At 45.8% G+C, this 20,989-nt stretch overlaps 2 protein-coding genes across 7 annotated transcripts in view; one reads left to right on the forward strand and one right to left on the reverse strand.

Annotated features, from left to right (window-relative positions):
• The window catches only part of RAB3IL1 (RAB3A interacting protein like 1), a 30,414-nt gene extending 25,802 nt beyond the window's left edge, over positions 1 to 4,612 (forward strand). For all 6 annotated transcript variants that reach the window (XM_077932365.1, XM_028736747.2, XM_028736757.2 and 3 more), the window contains one exon: positions 711 to 4,612. In XM_077932365.1, the coding sequence (XP_077788491.1) occupies positions 711 to 793 (83 nt within the window). In that variant the 3' untranslated portion in view covers positions 794 to 4,612. The remainder of the gene's footprint in view (positions 1 to 710) is intronic.
• LOC114600521 (thyroid peroxidase-like) lies at positions 2,872 to 20,841 on the reverse strand. Its single transcript, XM_077927412.1, has 13 exons — positions 20,798 to 20,841; positions 19,644 to 19,773; positions 18,985 to 19,191; positions 17,899 to 18,259; positions 16,925 to 17,085; positions 15,009 to 15,267; positions 13,588 to 13,758; positions 13,211 to 13,448; positions 10,738 to 10,949; positions 9,882 to 10,046; positions 8,747 to 8,878; positions 7,564 to 7,660; positions 2,872 to 5,734 (listed from the first exon to the last, which is right to left on the reverse strand). The coding sequence occupies exons 1-13, from the start codon at positions 20,839 to 20,841 to the stop codon at positions 5,641 to 5,643; spliced, it is 2,271 nt and encodes a 756-aa protein (XP_077783538.1). The 3' UTR covers positions 2,872 to 5,640.
• Positions 20,842 to 20,989: the final 148 nt, after the last annotated feature.

Genomic DNA, 20,989 nt, shown 5'->3' on the forward strand with positions numbered 1-20,989 from the left:
GTGCACAGCTTGTCATTTTTACCCAAGGCAGGCTGAAGATGAATGACATTTCCACACTAGCCAAATGAAGTGTGAGGCAGAAAGCAAAGTGAGGGGCAGGGAAACCAGATAAAACGAGATGAGCAAGGTGAAGCTGAAGTTAGGATGGCTGCAAGTCCAGCTTTGATCCTGGTGGAATTTGGCCCGTTTGAAACCAAGCTCTGGTCCACAGATACTTGCCAGATCAGTAAATGGGGAAAGATGCGGTGTCAGAAATGTCAAAGGATATGCTTAAAAAGAGTATGCTAACACTATGCCTCTAACCCACAAGGGAAGTAGCTTTGCCAATCCTTAGCCTTCATTAGCTACATTAGTGACAGTCAGAAGGTGCTGCTTCTAATGTTAACGGATGATGGGTGGTATGCACATTTAATCAATGTATTTTTAAAAAAAGACAAGCTGAACATCAGCCTGCTGTGTTGCTCTCGTAGACACTAGATGGGTTGGCTTTTCCAAAAGGAGGATGTAGAATCTATTGGATACCACCTCCCAATAGCCCTAGCCAGCACAATCAGTGGTTTGGGGTGATGGAAGTTGTCATCCAACAACATCTGGAGGGCCACAGGTTCTCCACCCCGGTGTAGAGCAAACAGGCGTACTTGTCTTCTACTTTATGGCTCTCTCTGGTGCTTCACTCTCCTCTCTCTCTCTCTTCCTCTCCCCCCTTGCAGTGGAATTGATGTACTGGGAAATCATGCGTCTCAGAAAGGAAATGTCCATAGCTAAGCTGGGGTTCTTTCCCAGTGAGATGTAGCTGAGGACCGGCACTCTGGAAGGGCATCACCTTACCACTACTCTGCCAGGCAGTTAGAGGGCTTGACCCAGCACATCTCCTGGTGCTGGCAGGATATAAACTGAAGCCGCCGGATGTAAACTGAAGAGATAAGAAGCACAGATTTCCCCGTTGCATTATTTGCAGAGCTTCCTGACAGTGCTTCGCCTGATGCAGAGTAGCCAAGGGACCAGCCCTTCTGTGGCTCAACTGAATGAAGTTGTCTCTGGACTCCTCCCTTCCCCTGTCTCTATGCATTCCACAGCCATTATATATCAAGTCTTCTTCAAAGATCTGCTTCTGCAGGTTCTGAGGCCATGGCTGGCCCTTGGGCTCATTATCTGCTTGCTGCTCTGCAATGCAAATGTAGCTGGGCATTCCCGCACAACAGAAAGAGAGAGAGATTTGGACTCTTCCACGCAGCTGCCAACTCCAACCGCGACTGGGCACGGGGGTGTCAGTGCTGTACGGTGGCCTTGTTTGATGGCCTCTACGTGTGTGTTCTTCCAGTTGTTTCCCAGGCAGCTCTCCTCCTGAGGAGCCCGCAAGAGTCAGCCGGGGGCTGATTTCTATTTATAGCTCAGGGTTTGCCGTTTGGTTGTGTGACAGATCCGATACCTTGCTCTGTGTAGGCAGGCATCTGTTCTAGGCCAAAACTCTGGCTGGAGCCTCGCTTGTGATGTAAAAGTGGGGAAATTGCATAACAGGCAGTGGCCCACAACCACATTGAGGTCAGCTGCGCGAGACCGCAGATGCTTTTGCTCCCACTCTACAGGCCAGAGAGTTGGCTGCTGCCACATTGGTTTTCTAGGGAGCAGCTGTCCTCAGCTGACACCCTCCCCTCCCCACAGGCTCCTTCACTGTGCTTTGTTGCAGTCCAAACGACACTCTTGTGGTATTTTGTGCAACACATTTCAGCTCCGCTCCAGCTTCCCATTTGGTGCTTGCGTCTGCCTTGACAGTATTATAGACTCTTGTATGAAACATTCTCTCTTTTGCTTCATTCACATTAGAGCTTAAGAAGGACTTCACATCTTAAATATTCTGGCACAATTTTGGGGTTTGTACAGCTCAGCCTTCCCCAACCTAGCACCCTCCAAAGATTTTGGGCTGCACCTCTCATCATCCCTAGGAAACAGCCTATGGTGAAGGATGATGGGAGTTGGAGTCCAACAACAGACTGGGGGACACCATGTTCACCACCCCTCGTGTACACCCTGCATTTATATTTTTTTAGGGGGGGGGAGGATGGGGATAATATTCGGATTCAAGTGATACAAATAAATCTTGGCCCCTGAATTGTTTTGGTACTGTAAAAAAAAAGAACCACACTTGATTCTGAATTTGTAAATCAGAGTTGGAAGACCTGTTGAATGTTGACAGAAGTGAAAAGTCTTCCTCACTTAGCTTTTGATACGAATTTTTTTTAATGGGAAGGGGAGAATGAGGCTTATCTTTTGGATGCTGTGCCTGATTTCTAAAATGGGAGCGGCGAGGGTTGTGCTCTAGCTGGAAGCAGCATCCTCTGCCCTGAGAGCCATTTCCTCCTATTCCCAGGCAAATGGGAGGCTGGTTGGTGGCTGCTCAGTAGTGAAGGGGAGGCGCTCTGCCCATGCTGGAAAGCACTCACTATGCTATATTCCACAGATGAGCTCTGGCACTGAGAACGGGGCTTCAGCAGTGAACTCTGGTATCTGTGAAGCCCTGACAGCATCCATGGCCAGATCATCTCACTATAAATACAATGAAGTACATTTAAATCCTCTTGGCCATAGCGAGTTGTTGCATCATCACCTCTGGTTCCATTAGGCAGAAACTACTGGCTGGTGCGAAAACATCTTGAACACCCCAGTGCGGCTGGTTGCCCCTTGATGCCTGCACTGTACGCCTGGCTTTGTGTGATCTTGTGACTGGCAATCCCAATTCCACTCCCTGGAGGAGGAGCACCATATCTGCTTTCATAGGAAAGAATCGCCTGCCTTTTGGGATTGTGTGCAATGGAGAGCACTTTTTGGTATCATTGAAGTAAATGCCTTTTCTTTCTTTTCTTTCCTGTTGAGTGCAGTATCTCCTTAGTATTACAGGTAAGTGGCTGTCTTATTAGACCTCGATGGCTGGAGGGGAATTGTGGGTTCCCTGCCACTTGGCTGCTCAGTGGCCCAGGGCTTGGTTTCATCTTGATCACATGTAGTAGCACTTGCATGCTAAGGATTATAGTAAATATATATATAAATATAAATATATATATGTAACTTAAAAAGCTATTCTCCCCAAAGATGTATCTGGGAGAAAATATTATTGGAATTCATGCTTACAGGAGAAAACGTTGCAACAACACTTGCCTCTTCCTGCTTTAGACAAGGCTTGCCATAAGTGAAAGGACAGCTTCTCAAGGGATCCTCTTGACCTTGCTCTCAGCCGTGGGGCCTTCTGCTCCTCACCTCTGCAGGGATGGTGAACTGCCAAGCAGGTTTACATCCAGCAAATCTTGAAATGACAGAATTCCTAGTACCATGGCCTGCTTCCCATTTCCTGGTCTGCCTTTGTGTTTGTGGAGGGGTTTATCCCTTATTTCCTATAGCTAATTTCACTTGATTCAGTAAGAGAGGATTCCCATACTATGCTCCACATGGCAAGCTGCGACCCTCCAGATATTGCTGGACTACAGCTCCCATCATCCTTGCCCATTGGCCATGCTGGCTGGAGCTAATGGGAGTTGGAGTCTTCTACAAATGATAAACCAGGCCAGCTCCTGGTTAATGACAGTCTACATGCTGCTTTGCACATTATGGCAAGCCACAGACTTGAACGTGATGGCTCCCTGAGAAGAGCTTGCACCTGCTTTGCTCCTCCCTCCCTAGACTGCTTAGGTCAACATGCGACAGCAATTAAGCCAAGGTTTGGCCTTCGTGGGATCCTGAGTAAGGTCTCATGCCCTTAACTGCAATCTGTAATTGTAGGACAAGACTTGGCTTCTGATTGTAGCTAGGTGAAGAGCCCAGGATCTGATGCCATGCTAAGCCAGACTCTGGCTTAGCTCCATGCAACAGTGACCTAAAAACTGCCCCAGGAAGGAGCAAAGCCTAAGCACCAGCATGTTCATGTTAAGTCATGGTTTTGCTTAGTGTGGTGTGCAAGCTCTCAGTGCCTCTCCCAAGAAAGAGTTCTGCTCCAGGAGAAGCATTCAGTCACACATCATCTCCACACCTTGATAAGCATAATTATTAGTTGCCATATTTCTTATATCGTAGAAAGACTTCCCATACTATCTCCCTGGTTTTTGCTGCAGCAAATTGGGAGTGCTGTCTGGAAATTCCTTACAATAAACAGACACTACTCTACTGGAAGCAGGTAATGACATTGGAAGCTGCCTTCTATTGAGTTTGGCCTGTGCTCCACCTGGCTCAGAGTTATCTGCTCGTGGCTCTCCTTGGTCTCCGTTTAATGGGTCAGATGCTGTAAGTGGGAGTCCAGTCAATTCTAACAATGATGATAAATTAATTGAAGAGCCTGGCTTTCTAAATTCATCCACCACTCACAGCCACTCTCTCCAAACTGCTGGAGGAAGCACCTGTTTTGCTTCCTGTCTCTTACGGGAAGGGGCAACTGCTGAGCTGTTCTCTTGGCTGCATTATTATCTCCTTACTCACATGTTCATATTTTAATAAAATATACTGATCTCTATTTAATAAATAGACTGCAGTACTGACAGTGAGGCTGGTTCTTATTGCCTTTGGGCTGCTTTATTCCTTTTGAAGCCTGCATGTATTCCAGCTGCAAAATAAACAGCACATTTTCAAAGCAGAGTTCATTGTATTTCTCTCCCCACCCCCTACGAAGATTAATTCTTAAAACTTGTATGAGATGATTTTAGCTTCCTGTAGGGAAGAGGTGTGCCCAGAATTAACTCTAGTACACACTAAGCTTGGATCACCATCGGTTTGTGTCAGGATTACTTGCCACCTGGGCCTTGAATAGATTAAGCAGTAATAAACCAAGGATAGGAACTGCCAAGCTCAGGCTGAGACTTCAAAGACCTGCTGGGTCCAGCTGGCAAACGAACACAGATACTTCTGTCTTGCCTTGTTCGTGGCTAGACAAGCAGCCAAGGGACAAACTAGATGAATGGACATTTGTAATGCAACATTGACAGTGTAAAAATAAGTAGTCTCAGGTGTTTGCTTTTGGAACAGAGGAATGGCACCAACAGATGCGGCACTGCTTAACTCTTGAGATGGGACATGTGGTTCTCCAGATGGCATCGGACTTCACCCCCCATCAGCCCCAACCAGTATGGCCAACTGTTAGGGATGATGGGAGTTGTAGTCCAACAGCATCGGGAATGTCACAAGTTCCCCACCAGCCATTTCTTCTGCTTCAAGTTTCCTCGTGGACATACTCTACTGCATGTGCATTGGAACCCTGATGGGGATAAGCAAACTCGTGTCTGGGTGAGAGAAAATTGCTTCCTTTCATAAAAAAAAACCCCTCCTGATATGACCCCAATCTATTTGCAGGTATTTTCTAACCAATTGTTGCCAGTATAGGCTTTTCCCTAGGGCCAGTCCTAGAGGGCTACCTGCCTCCCCCTCCTCCAATCATGCCATGGGCTGTGCCCAGAGCACCCAGCGAAGCCCCTAAGTTTGACCAATTTTCAGTGGTCAAATCTTCTTTGCAACTCTCTAGAAAAATGGGGAGGAAAGGCATTCTCTAGAAATTATTTGGCAAGAATGATTTGAGAAATCTTTAAACTTGAAAATAATACTAATTCAGAGCCACAGTGGTTTGGGTTCCTGAGATGCAAGGCCTGGAAGAGAACTTGGGGAGAGCTAACTTGAGTCAGGATTCTGGCCTTCTTTGGAACAATCTTGGGGACAGCGACTATCTCTAGAAAGGGAGACCTCCTCCTTGCTCCTGAAGCACCTAGGAAGCAAACAGCAAAACAAATGGTCATGAGTGCTGAAGGGGCAGGGCAGGCTCTTCAAGCAGCATGCGGCTGGAGACTAGAGAACAGGGGCCATCTTCAGTTCTTGAATCAGTGACACATTTGGAGCAGCTCAGTCTGCAGGAAGTTGTGAAAGAAGAGATCTTTACCAAAGGAGGAAAGACACACTTGTGAGTCAGAGGTGCAGACTCTGTTGCCCTTGGGATGCTGCTGGAGTCCATCTCCCATCATTCCAGGCTGCTGGCTAGGGCTGCTGGGAGTTGGACCACAGCTTCCCCACCCCTGCTGGAAGTGCTGGCATGGAGAGATAATAGATGTGGGTGTCACTAATGCACACAGAGGTGAAGGCATGGGACAACACACTCTAGGCTGAAGGTGGTATAGGCTGTTGGGCTTGGCCCTTAATGTTTCAAAGGGGAAACTAAGAATCATAACAGTATGTTACATGGTTGTGCTATTAAGGCAGGGCACTAGGTGTTGGATTTCCAACCCACAGCAGCCCCATCCAGCATAACTAATGGTCAGGGGTGATGGGAGTTTCAGCTTGGCAATGTTTGGAGAGCCACAGGGGCCCCACCACTGACTTGGCGGGGCAAACAAGCCTATAGCTGCAGTGCAACCCTGCATTTCAGAAGAGAACACTTGCAGTTAATCCAAAATGTACAGAACTGTAAAACATTTTGCAGTGATAAAGCTCTTTGTAAATAGTTTTTTAAAAAAAACCCAAATAAACAGCAAATGTCAATAGGAGTCCCCACCTCCGGATAGCTGTAGTTGTATAGTGAGCCACTCTGCATTTCACAACTTAAATGAGTGTCTTAATACTTGTTTTATGCATAGCCTTCTCTTTTCGGAGGATTAGAAATTTAATAAATAATAGCAAAAAATGCCTTTTAAACTGTGTTTAGGGGGGTGTTGTTTTCCATTGTGATTATGGTATTATGGATTAAAAGCGGTATAGAAAAAAGAAAGAAAGAAAGCTCCATTGTATTAGAAATTGAGCCATCACTGTATCAGGGCAATAAAACTTTCTGAGGTTCCATTCAAAGGATTTCTAAACACAGCTGCTTTACTCCATTCTTGCTCTTAGGAGTGAACATCTCCGTATTAGGAGAAACATACAGGTTTTGTTCCACACAGAAGTCAGCCTATATCTCCATGTGTCTCTCCAGTAATGTCTGAGGACACATGATGTGGATTACATTGTGCTCTGGTTCCCCAGCCAATAAGATGCAGCAGGGATTTTTAAAACCCTCCTCTTTAAGTAAAAGTGACCAAAGTGCGGATGGGGAGGAGAGATGTGGCAATCAGGTGGCAACCAGACATTCCATATAGCTTTGTACCTCAGGTTGCACTATATAAACACACTTCTGTAACTAGGAATTTAGTTCCACTGACATGCATGTGACTTGGAGAAAAACAAGAATAATATTGGATGTAAGTACATGCAAGCTGCAGCAATATTCAATGACTTTCCCATCCTCTTCCCTGGCCTTCAAGGATTCATCTAAACTAGGGAGAATGTACATCCCCAAAACATGGAGAGGGGAAGCACAAACCCCTCGTGCTTTCCTGAAACAGCAGAAGAGGCCAGAGGTCCATTTGTGTCACTTGGAAAAGTTACGTGAGCAGATAATTGAAAAGAGAAGAAACCCAAAGGCCACAAGAAACCACAAGAAAATATTACAAAGTTGGTCCTACTGAATCTATTACTTCACTTTGGCTTTTTCCCTCTAAGTGGGCCAATGCGACTACATACATTTTTTTAAAGGAAGAAAACATTTCCAGAGGTGTAATTCAGCCATACCTTCTATGCAATGCCACAGCTACGGCGATGAGAGAAATAGCTCCGGCCACAATAGCTGCAGCTGCAGCCAATGAAGTAACAGTGACTCCTTGGCCCCCTAGGACAGAAAACAGCAGCGCTTTTAGGGCAGATCTCACATGCCTTGCAAAACCTGTGGTGCGACTGCCTTTGGAAAACTGTACGGTTCTGGTCACCTCACCTCAAAAAGGATATTATAGAGTTGAAAGAGGTTCAGAAAAGGGCAACCAAAATGACCAAGGGGACGGGGTGGAGTGAATGCAGGCTGCGTAGCTATCCCAGAAGCCAGAACAGCAAGAGGGATTGCTGCTTTCACTGCGCAGCCATCCCTCTTGCTGTTCTGGCTTCTGAGATCCAGAATATTTTTTTTCTTGTTTTCCTCCTCCAAAAACTAGATGCGTCTTATGGTCTGGTGCGTCTTATAGAGTGAAAAATGTGGTACTTAATTCATGCAGCACATAGTTAAACTGCTTCCCACAGGAGGCAATGATATTCACCAACCTAGATGGATTTAAAAGAAGATTAGACAAATTCATGGAAGAGAGAGGGATACTGATGCCATGATGGCTCTGTTCAGCCTCCGCAGTTGGAGGCAGTAATGCTTCTGAATGCCAGTTCTGGAAACCGCAGGAGGGGAGAGGGCTCTTGGGCTCAGGTCCCACTTGTGGGTTTCCCAAAGGCATCTGGTTGGCCACTGTGAGAACAGGATGCTGGACTAGATGGGACATTGGTCTGATCCAGCAGCCTCATCTAACCTTCTTTAAAGTGGGCAGAGCAACAAAAGTAAAAATTCCCTGTTTCTGTGCACACTAATGCATACCTTTCTATCCTTCATCCAGACAAGCAAAAGGCATTATCAGTGTTCAAGGGGAGACGTGTGGTGTGGGGAGAGTCTTGAGGGCTAGAAAGAGAAGCTGGGGGGCACCCAGGCCTACAGTCTACCACCCCAATGATGGAGGAAGACTCCAGGAATGACTCTTTTAGTTCCAAGTATAAGATTTCTCTGAGCAATCAAAGCAATGAGATAAGGGAGAAACGCAGCTTGAATAAGGATGCTGACATCTCCCAAACCCTTCCAATTGGCTTCTCCCAGGGAGGAAATGAGGTCAAGGGCTTTGCTAGACCTTCTGGCTTCCTCACAGCCTGGTCCCTCGACCCAACCTACCAATGCAGGTGGTGCCATCCTGAGACGGAATCAGGGAGCCCTGACAGGCACATTTGAAGCTCCCAGGTATGTTCACGCAAATCTGCAGAGAGGGGCAGGGATTCTCTTGGCTGTGCTCACATTCATCAATGTCTAAAATGACAAGAAGGGGGTGGGGGGCAAAGAGAAAGAAAGGAAATGCTTAGAGCAGTCCCTGCAACATGAAGGAAGAAAATGAAACTCACGGGAAGAAAATGTCCAAAATTCCTGATTTGCTGACATGGGACTAGCATCTCTGGAGCTTCCTTATTTGGGACTCTCATCAAAGATAGACTTCTGTACTTTATTATTATTATTATTATTATTAATTATAATTATAATTATTATTATTTATTGGGTGGTTCCCAACAGAATATTAAAAATACGATAAAAGATCAAACACTAAAACTTCCCTAAACAGGGTTGCCTTCAGATGTCTAAAGTCAGATAGTTCTTTATTTCCTTGACATCTGATAGGAGGGTGTTCCACAGGGCAGGCGCCACTACCAAGAAGGCCCTCTGCCTGGTTCCCTGTAACCTCACTTCTCACAGTAAGGGAACTGCCAGAAGGCCCTTGGAGCTGGACCTCAGTGTCTGGGCTGAATAATGGGGGGGAAATGCTCCTTTTCACAGTTGCAGTGCTGGATTGACACACAAGCTAAGTAAGCCACTGTTTAGGGCCTCAGATTACTAGGGGGCCTCTAAGCATAAAATACTAAATTTCAAGTTTCACATAACTGGCTAATAATAATAATAGAACAATACACAATTGGATAGCAGTTTCCGTGACCACCACCGCAACACACAAGCGTCAGAGGTGCAAGCCAAGCATTTTGTATGGATACACTTGTAAGGCCAAGTCTTACAAGTGTATCCATACAGACTTGACAAGAAATCTGCCTGCAATGTATGTCACACATCTAGGTGGGAAGGGGATAGCAAAGCTGTAAATAAAGGTGGGAAAGGGGCATGAGGTAAAAAGTGGCAAGGAGTGAGGCTGAAGAGGGGTGGCACCATTATTATTATTATTATTATTATTATTATTATTATTATTATTTAAAAAGCATGACATGCTTTATACATGAGTCCCCAAGGCTCTTCCTGTGGTAGATCTTACCTCTGCAAACAGGCAACACAGTGCTCCACTCTCTGTCCTCAACATTGCAGGCTATAGAGGAAGGACCCTCCCGAATGTAGCCAGGCCAACACTCAAAGAACACCGAGGCTTTACACTGGACGTAGTGGGCGCCTTCAACCAGAGGGACCGGCCCACAAGGTGTGTCTGTGGAGAGAGAAGAAGAACACAGCAGAAGGACTTCCTAGGAAATGCACCAGTTTGAAAGATGCACTGCGCTGGAACCAATTCCCAGATGCAGACCTCTTAATGTTCCATGTTCCCAAATGGGAATGAGTGAATACTGCAGGAGGGGAGGAGAAGGGAAACAAAGAGAGGACTTCTTCTAGATAGGGCAGGGCAGTGTGTGCATAGTTGGTTGTGAACACACAGAACACAACAGATAATGACTGCCTATGTGTGAAATTATCAATTTTTCAAAACCCAGCTTTCCCAAGTTACTGTTTACACAGGCACAGTGACAAAAGTCTGGGCTGTGGCAGATGTATTACAAATTTATTACTAGCTTTATTATAAAGGTATAAACTGTAATAAATTTACATTTATTATCAGCGCTTTGTTCTGGGGGTACTCAAGTGTATGCAGTACTGGCACATATTTTTTTAAATGTTAAAAGTGTGGCACTTACTGTAACAACATGGTGAGTACCACCCTTCTGTTAAAAAATAATAATCCTCCAGCAGTTTACATAAAGGAAAGCATGCAATATGTATATAAAAGCTATACACCCCCCCTCCCATCCCTGAGATTTTCTTTTTAAGTGCCTGGAGGTGGCTGAGAACAGGCTTTCAAGCCCTCTGTGAACTGTGTTCTGAGTTGTGGGCACTCCAGGTTCTACCTGCTGGATCTTCCCTCCATGCGGTCAGGTCCACCCTTGGAATCTGGGAGCTCTTGCAAGACACAAAGTCACTTGGGTAGTGACTGGTTGAGAAGACGTCCACAGGGAGGTGGTGGAGGTGGGTGTTGTCGCAGAGGATCCGGAACAAAGTCACCTTTGCTAGCTCTTCCCTCTGACGAGGAGTGAACACTCCTTCATTCTCCCACCAGAACCTGCAAAAGAAAAGGGGGAGCAAAAGCCTGTTCATGAATACCTTATCTGGCTGAATTCATTTATTTCCTGCAGTGCTTCATGATATTGAATGTAGCCAGAAGATAAGGAAATGTATAGGAAGGAAGGAATCTTTCCCTCAGCCTGCATCCTGCCCCAAGTTTGAAATCAAGAAGTCAAGTCATGTGGATTGTGCAACTGGTGTTAATGCCACAGTGAACCCTATTTGTCTGCCAGGATCAGGCAGCAAAGCAGTCCAGCTTTGCCAGGATGGTCTGCCAGGATCAGGCAGCAAAGCAGTCCAGCAACAAACCCATTAACTCCAAGCATATATACCATACCTCTCACAATATCCAGTCTAGTTTTGTACTTCTCACAATATGCCACAAGTTTGGAAAACTCAGCAGTGGCCAGAGGATTGGAGAAGATCAGTCTACATCCCAATCCCAAAGAAGGGCAGTGCCAAAGAATGCTCCAACTACCACACAGTTGTGCTCATTTCACACGCTAGCAAGGTTATGCTTAAAATTCTACAAGGAAGGCTCAAGCAGTATGTGGACCGAGAACTCCCAGAAGTGCAAGCTGGATTTAGAAGAGGCAGAGGAACCAGAGACCAAATTGCAAACATGCGCTGGATTATGGAGAAAGCTAGAGAGTTCCAGAAAGACATCTACTTCTGCTTCATTGACTATGCAAAAGCCTTTGACTGTGTCGACCACAGCAAACTATGGCAAGTTCTTAAAGAAATGGGAGTGCCTGATCACCTCATCTGTCTCCTGAGAAATCTCTATATGGGACAAGAAGCTACAGTTGGAACTGAATATGGAACAACGGATTGGTTCAAAATTGGGAAAGGAGTACGACAAGGCTGTATATTGTCTCCCTGCTTATTTAACTTATATGCAGAATTCATCATGCGAAAGGCTGGGCTGGATGAATCCCAAGCCGGAATTAAGATTGCCGGAAGAAATATCAACAACCTCAGATATGCAGATGACACAACCTTGATGGCATAAAGTGAGGAGGAATTAAAGAACCTTTTAATGAGGGTGAAAGAGGAGAGTGCAAAATATGGTCTGAAGCTCAACATCAAAAAAACTAAGATCATGGCCACTGGTCCCATCACCTCCTGGCAAATAGAAGGGGAAGAAATGGAGGCAGTGAGAGATTTTACTTTCTTGGGCTCCATGATCACTGCAGATGGTGACTGCAATCACGAAATTAAAAGACGCCTGCTTCTTGGGAGAAAAGCAATGACAAACCTAAACAGCATCTTAAAAAGCAGAGACATCACCTTGCCAACAAAGCCCCCTATAGTTAAAGCTATGGTTTTCCCAGTAAAGAAGGCTGATCACTGAAGAATGGATGCTTTTGAATTATGGTGCTGGAGGAGACTCTTGAGAGTCCCATGGACTGCAAGAAGATCAAACCTCTCCATTCTTAAGGAAATCAGCCCTGAGTGCTCACGGGAAGGACAGATCCTGAAGCTGAGGCTCCAATACTTTGGCCACCTTATGAGGAGAGAAGACTCCCTGGAAAAGACCCTGATGTTGGGAAAGATTGAGGGCACAAGGAGAAGGGGATGACAGAGGACGAGATGGTTGGACAGTGTTCTCGAAGCTACGAACATAAGTTTGACCAAACTGCGGGAAGCAGTGGAAGACAGGAGTGCCTGGTGTGCTCTGGTCCATGGGGTCACGAAGGGTCAGACACGACTAAACAACTAAACAACAAAGAACCCTTCATCCTTCTGCAGATTTTAAATTGGAAGCTAATTGAGGGTAAGGATCTATTTATTTTCTGTTTATGTAGGCTGAACTTTAACCTTGTACTACCTGCTGTGGTCCTGATATGGTTGGCTACCCCCCCCCCATGCTTGTTAACTTGCACTGAACATGTGGGGTGGGGGTGCATTATTCAGTGATTGCATCTTTCATTTGCTAGGAGTAACTGAATCAGTCCGTTTCTGATCCGTGTCACTTCCACATGTGTTCACCCATAAATCCTTTCTATTCCATTTCCTCATTATTCTGTGGCTTTTTGTAAACGAAAGCCCACTCCAAATTTGCAGTTAAATACACACTTGAGCATGCATTTCTAACTTATTATGACCCTTATAGCTGACAACGGTGTCAAAACAACTGAGAAGCACCACGGTAAGCAGATAACAAAGTTCTGACCTGCACATTAGTCTGGGAGGTACAGATCAGACAAGTTTCTATCTTGGAATTTGCAAAGACTACATTCCTCAAAGATTCCCTACCTGTCACCATCTCGCAGGGCCTGGAACTGCCTTCCCAGCAAGCAGGCAAGCAGTTCCCCCACTCGGGCACTAGGCAGGAGAGGTTCTGCGATGGCCCCAATCCAGACATCAATGTTCTCAGGCGTCCCATACAGCTTGAGTAGTTTGTGAGCCAGGTAGCTGCTGTTGAGGATATGCCGCAAGTCAGAGAAAGTGTGGGCCTCTGGGAGACCGCAGAACCTCCTCCAGGAGTTGTAACCTGCAGGGAGCACCAGAAAATGGCATTTGAAGAGAACATCAAGTGTTAGTTCTAGAGGGAGGTGCCTCTGCTTCTGATGACCTTTCTCTCTCTCTTTTTCTCTGTCTCCTGCCTCTACCCCTGCAGCAGTGTTACACACCTAGCAGTCCATGGTCCCGGCCTCTTTGCAGGTTCAGAGCTGCCAGGTCAAGGGACAGGGCCTTCTTGGGATGAAACAGCTTCTCTGTCAGCTCCTCTGGCATCATCTGAGTGGCTGTCTGGAGCTTTGCAAGGGTGAAGATCTCTCCACGTAGGATAGGATCGATCCCTCCTAAAGATTGTGACAGAACTTCAAAGCCAGCGAAAACAAACCAGCATTCAGTCTTTATGGCAAAGCTCTAGGGCAACGTCTCACACAATATTTGGCATTCTGAAGCAGATGATTCAGTAGAAAACACTATTATTAATAATCCATGTGCACAGCCTTCTCAGCACCAGACACAACAAGCAGGTGTTTTGTGGGCAAGGCATTCATGACGATCAGCTTAGCAGGGTCCCTTTTCATGTGTTACACCCTGAAGCTGTGTTACATTTCCCCCAGTTTCTAGGACAAGCAATGGGGATATGGGGTGGTGCCACAGGATGGCTGAAAGATGGCATCCTCCCACAAGGCCCAGGGAGGCACAGAAACAAGCTGCACTCAACTGACACGACAAAGCACCGTAGGTTGAACCCTGCAGCTGACTATATTCACATAACTCTGAGGTGGAATGGCTATAAGCAGAAACCCTGGAGATTTTTAAGCCTAACAGAAATGGTGCACATGTCCTTCCAGCATCTCTGAATGTTGTAACCCTGCAAACAATTCTCTCTCGCTGCTCTCCACAGGTCCATTCCTGGCCATATGTAAAGGATGCCACTCAGTCTCACATTCCCTCAAATTCCTCAACAACAGCAGAGGCTTAAAAAGAAAAAGGAAAAGTACAGACACTTTATTTAAATAATGTATTGTTTCAGGCTGTTTTTAGAGTGAATAAAGGTGGTAACCCTATGACAGCCTTGTCACTCCCTTACAAGATTCCTGTCACCAGGAGGATCTCAAGGCCCCCCAAATGCATTGTGAGAGGCTTCCCTAGGCCTGTTTTATCACATACATTCAATGAAGTCTGCTATAGGCTCAAGCCACAATAAAAATATTAAGGTCCTACTGCAGGAACTTCTAGTTGATTTTGCTGCAACAAATTAATAAGGCAGCCACACTTCTGGAATTCAGACACTCAAAAACATGATTTACTCAGCGCTATCTGAGTACAATAGTTCTTAGATGAGGAATGGGGAACCATTGGTCCTCCAGATGTTGCTGGACTTCATCTCCCATCATCCCTGACCACTGGCCATGCTGACCGTGGCTGATGAGAGTTGGGGAAACATCTGGAGGGCCACAGGGTTCCCACCCTTGCCCTAAACATTGCTGGTCTCTGGGTTCAATGGGACTAACACTGTGTAACTTGATAAATGACGTCACCAAAGACAACAAGCCCTTTCCACACGCTCCCATCTCATGTGTTGCCAGTTCTGTACCTTCCTCGATGATCCTCCATGGGGAGAAGAATGACTGATGAAGAGATATGCTGGGGTGACTGGGATTCTCCTCAAAGTTTTCATCCAGACGGGAGAGGAAAGGATTGATGGTGACGTGGGCAAAGCGAAATGCAGCTGTGGCAAAGACATTGGAGATACGGGGGTCAACAGACTCGTCGTAACCAGAGTATGGAGGAAGGTAGGCCTCAGTGGCTTCTGGGCCAAGGATCTTTGGGACATAATCCCTCCAGTTTATAATCTACATCAAGTGAACAAACATAAAAAGGAGAAATATACTTGAGTTCAGTGGGCTTGATTGAGCATCTAGTGAAACCAATGGATGCTATTTCTATCTGCTTTGTACCAGGCGAAGTCCAGTAGATATGAACACTGAAAAACAAGGTGAGAGCACACCACATGGAGAAGGTAAGATGAAAAGAGCCTTGCTCTTCCATTGGGGTGGCCATTTATGAACGGCTAATTTACTATAGCATATATGTAACCACATGGTAACTGGTTGGCTGCATTATCCTGCCAAGTGGTAAAGAAAATTTTACCACACAACAAGTGCATTCTGTGCTAAAATGGTTGTGTGCCTCCATTTTGAGTCCCTTCCTGAGCAGTACCACTGCTACCCACTGGATGGATGGTTGCCAGAGGAGGAATCTCAGTCAAGCGGGGAGCCATGGAGATGTGCAACAGGAGCAACAAACAAAAATCATTATTTCATTTGTGCTCAGGCTAAAGTGGAGAGAAGCAGTCAAAATGGCAGCTCAGTCAGAGAATTGTACCATGGAAGATACAGATTTGTTGGGAAGAAATTGCTCATTGGGCCTCAACCACTGCAGTGCAATAGATAAAAGTGTTGGGATGCATGCAAGAGGCTCAGCCATGAAGCTCACCGGTGGCTTATTCCCAGGCAATAGCTTTCATGTTCATCCATCTCACAGGTTGGCTGTGAGGATAAACATGCTAAAATAACATTCCCTTTCCTCTAAGACTGCAAAAATATTCTGTGAGCTCTGTTCCCTAAACAATTGGAATGTCTCTGAATATTCTATGCCACCACACTGGGTCAGCCAAACTGGTGTCAGGTGCTTCATTGCCTATTAGGATATCATAATATTGATGACCTTTTAAAAAATGAATTTGTAAAAAACCATCTGGATTTATGAGAAAAAAATTTATAATAATGTCAACGTTTCCTCTCAGCGACTTTCATATCTGGTGAAACTGAACCATGCCTCAGAGAAAACACTTGAATGGGATTTCCCCCCCTTTCCATCCCTTGCAGAAGCTCTAGAAGGGAGCTTGAGTCCCAGGAGGGAGATCAGTGTCCTGCAAGTTAAAGAGTTTTTCCATTTCACTGCCAGCTGCACTTTGACCCTGGTGTTAGTTTTGCGGTTCTTGCATTTCTTCACAAGAGGCCTGGTAAGATTAGAGCGCCTCTTGTGCAAACATAGCCGCCTGCATTAACATGGCTTGTTGAGTGTTTTCAGAATTACCAGCTCTTATCTGACATAAGAGCAGGTTCCGCAAAGCAAGCAAGGTGGAGCAGCGTGTGAGTGATAGCAGCGTATTCGGAGCCAAACTGTGACACAGAATGCAAAGCTGCTGTAGAAAACACCAGCGACATGTTTAGATCCCCTCCATCTTCCCCATAATATCTAGTAAAATTTAGTCATGTCCTGACATCACAGCAACCGTGGTGCATTACATTGTAGAACCATAGAGTTGGAGGGAGGGGGCCTCATTCTAGCCCAACCCTCCCAGTCCCCAAAGACATGGCTGCCATTTTCCATGGCAGATGTACACATACATACAACGTGGATGTTATGTATAATCTGCCCCTCAATGGGAACTGTATCCAGCCCTCTGTTGAAGGAACTAAGCAACGACATGCCTGAGGCCCTCACCTGGAGGTAGGCCCCAATGACTTTGCGAGTCTCCTGATACAGAATTTCCCCACTCCACTGGGGGTTGAGCTGGTGGAGGGTGGTAGCGATCCTGTTGCTCTCCCTCAGGAACACTGTGTGCAGGACTTGAATGCCTAAATGTTCATTGGACCGCGAGTCTCCTGGCAAGGAAGAGACCAATGCACACAGTAAAGGAGACAGAAGTTACACAGCCTTTGGCAGGCTTTAAGCAGCCTGCAAAAAAAGGGGGGGGGAGAGGTGTTACATACATATTTTGGGTGGCGGTAGCCCTGTTTTAGTATTTTCACCATTCACTTCCATCAGTGGAGGTCCCACGGATGGAATTTTGGCTCCAGATGTTTCCCCCTGATACCTTGAGGTAGAAGCCACCCATCTCCCCAGTCCCTTTTCACCTTGTTCCCAGCATCCAACATGACTGGCATCCCTCTGAAAACTCACCCACGAAGCTCCCATATATGGACCAAGCACACAAGTCAGTTATGGAGGGGGAGAACCCTACAGCCTATAGGTGGTGCTATTGGACTTGTTAAACCACAAGTCAGACAAAGCAGATCCCATTAATCCTGAAAGGCCATGCGCACATTCAGGGGACTCCTGTACAAAGCTAGGAAACCCACTGCAAAGGAGAACGGGGCTCTAATTACTTTAACAGCTGCACAGAAGAGGGCCTTTTGGCATCTTGTCTTGCAGGGCTGAGCAGGGGCTGCCTGTGATAAAAAAATCACCTCCGTTAAAGAAACGAAAGTCCTCTCTTCCTTTTCATCGGGCCACACTGTTCAGCAGAGATGGGAGCCTGTGGCATTCCAGATGTTGTTGGACTCCAGCTCCCATGAGTCCCCAGTCAGCATGGGCAACAGACAATTATGCTAGGAGTTGGAGTCCATCCACGCCTGCAGGGCCACAGGTCCCCCATCCCAGCTGTATTCTCAATAACTGAGAAGCCTTCCTCTTACCTGCCACAAAGCAGGGCACGTCAGACGCATTGGCAAGGCAGGAGTCCCGCGTCAAGGCACAAGGGTTTGGGGATTTCTTCTCAGCAAAGGGCAGGAGCGGAAGGCCACCGTCGGAGAACTCCTGGTTGACGGCCAGAAGCCCCAGTGCCTGAGTGAAGTTGCGGAGCTTCCTGGCCAACGAAGCCGTGCTGCCATAGATCATGCTGCCGTCCACAAAGGAGGTGAGGCTGTTCAGCTGCTCCCGGGGCTGCAGCTGCCCCTGAAGGAAGCTGGATTGTCCACTGCCACAAGCTGGCGAAGAGCGGATGAAAGGCATGCACTTCATTGTCCCCCCACCCAGACGGAGGTCGCCAGCAGGGATCTGGCACAGGAGAAGCAGAGTGGTCAAGAAGCCCTGGGTCTGATTGACAGGCGGCCAGGAAGAATGGAGAGCTCACATTCTTTACTGAGTTTCCACAGCTTCCCACACAGAACCAGAGTCTAAAGACAGAGGTGGTTCTCCCCATGCCACACTGCACCCCGAGACAGGGACATAGCTACAGAGTGACCCAGGAGAATCTGAGCCTCCAAAATCTACTTCCTCTTCCCAGCCTTTAAAAACTATTCCTTCATTATTTATTTCCTAAACTTGCCTTCTTGCTGAGAGACAGCAAGCTGAAATTGGCATCTCTGCATATATATTAGCATATATAAATGATCTTAACTGGTGTGTACTCTGAGCTTTTTTTAAAAAGGACCTAGCAATGGATTAATTTCAAAATGGTAGGCCTCATTTTTTTTGCTTTCATGCTCAACATGACTGTAAAGTCACCTCATGGAATGAATTGTGTTGTATAGATTTCACTTCTGGTTTTGTATTTTAAAAAGCTCTATAAGCAAGCCCTGTGGACCTGTCTGGATATGACAGTGGGGGAAAGTATTTGTGAATCCATGTACTTCTGAAACACTCTCATAGGGGTTGTGACATATATAAACCGGCTCTACTTCACATTTTGGTAAAAGGTAAAGGTGACATTCCTTACTATTAGGAGGACTACGGTGAGTTTTCTTCTTCCTAAGTTTTTTGTTGTTCATCGCTGTCTTTACCTGGATGGGGAAGCACGGATTCCGGTTGATGCAACCGTGGGAGCAGTCTGTTCCGTCCATGAAAGAAACAGTGCTGGCACTCTGGGGGGTGAGATCCATGTCGTGATCAATCCACTGGCCCCACTCCACCAGCATGTGGGTGTAGGAGCTGTCCAGGGAGATGTTCTCATTCCGTGTATGCAGGATTTCATGGGACACCTGGCGCACCTGGGAGAACAATTCATTTCAAGTATGAACACTGTTGGTCTTTGTGAATAACGCAGTGTATTTTTCTACTTTCTGTGGAAATGCAGTCCAAACTAGTCATGCTTTTCGTGGAAATTCTAAAAAGTTACATTTCGAGTGCGTATTTTTTGACAGTATTACGAGACATGGAATTTGCAGTTGCCATGGAGCGTCTAACTTGTCAATTGGAAACTATGAAAATGTCACGTGCTCCTCACTCTTTCATGCCTTCACAGATACACTTTCCAACATTTCTGTGTAAAGACCCAGTAATGTTGACATGTCATGCAAATCAAAGGGTGTTTTTTTTAACATCTTAACATTTATTTTAAAGCAAGCTAAGAAGGAAAGCTTTGGGGTTGTCTTATAAACCCTGTGTGAACTCTGCCATCTCCATTCATAAGAGATTCCAAGTCTTGCGCGCTGCTGCATACCAAAGGCAATGAGAAGCCGTTATAGGTCTTGGATTGATTCCATCCTTTGGGTTCAGAGAAGCCATCCTCATAGTCTGCGGGCAACCAGCGGGCGTAGGCTGTGTTTGCTGCTCCCCAAAGTGGGTTCTTCCTGCAAGGGAGAATGAAATCTCATAAACTGCAGGAAATGGGCAGGTGGCATTGGGCTCACATAAGTAGAAGGTGGAGAGGGGAAACGGCTCCTGAATTATACTACTTGAGAGTGCAGGTGAGGGAATCAGAGGACTGTATGGTCTTCCATATCCAAGACACTGGCTCATCGGAAGCAATAGATGTTAGGGAGAAAAAGATGTCAGCCTTTCCCTGGGTATGCCCATTCTGTATCTGCAATTTTTTGTTTCAGTGGGAAAACTTCAACCAAGATATCCCTTACTCACCAGAGGATTTACCAAGTGGAAGCATTTTACCACCTCATCTGTGCAAACTAAAGAAGCACAGGGGACGCTTTATTTGATACAGAGGATTTCCTAAACAACAGCAAACAGGCAGCTTTCTGTGGTGTATTGATTCGTAGCCTAAGACACCCATGGGGGTCGTTTGTACTGTGTGTTGGGCAGAGGTTTGTGAGCAGATAATTTTTGTGTGGTTTTAAAACTTCGTTTATTATTAAAAACAACAACATTCAGTATTGGTTTAGCACTGTATATAACCTTTATTTCAATATACTGCTCTTTAGTTTTATGGAGGTATGATTGATGTTTATGTTGTGTTATGATGTTTATGGAGGTATGATTCCTCACGAGTACGTGACTAAATATGTATAAAAGATTACTAGCCATGTTCAAAATAAAGATGAAATTTTATGGAGGGTTGAAATTGTTAAAGGACAACTTTAAAAAGAAGGGCTGGGCTGAGGTTGGGTAGTTAAATAAAGACAGTAAAATATACAGATATCATTTGCTTCCATTTGGCAAAGGGACAATTCCCCACAGTTGGTGTTTCAAATTGTTATGAAAAAAAATAGATATGTTAAGGGTTCTGCTGGCGATAGCATTGTTTTCTCTGCCTTTCCCCATTCTTCCTACCATAGGTGGGGCCTATGGATCAAAAACAAAATGATTCCTTTGGAGGTCTTCTGTGGATTTTGTGTTCAACTGCTGTATCCCATGTCTTACAGCAGTATTCGCACAGGGTTGTTTAACTTCTCAGCAAACTTCATGCAAGCACGTCAGAATGAAAAAAAGTTTGCATACAAACAAGAATTACAAAAATAACAATCAGGAATCCCCAGTATTCTGTTTTCAAAAAAAAGGTGACTCTGTAAAAATGCCCTGAGGGAACATCCTACTATTAGCAGAAAGTGGGGA

Source organism: Podarcis muralis, chromosome 1, assembly GCF_964188315.1.
Source record: "Podarcis muralis chromosome 1, rPodMur119.hap1.1, whole genome shotgun sequence".
NCBI lineage: Eukaryota > Metazoa > Chordata > Lepidosauria > Squamata > Lacertidae > Podarcis > Podarcis muralis.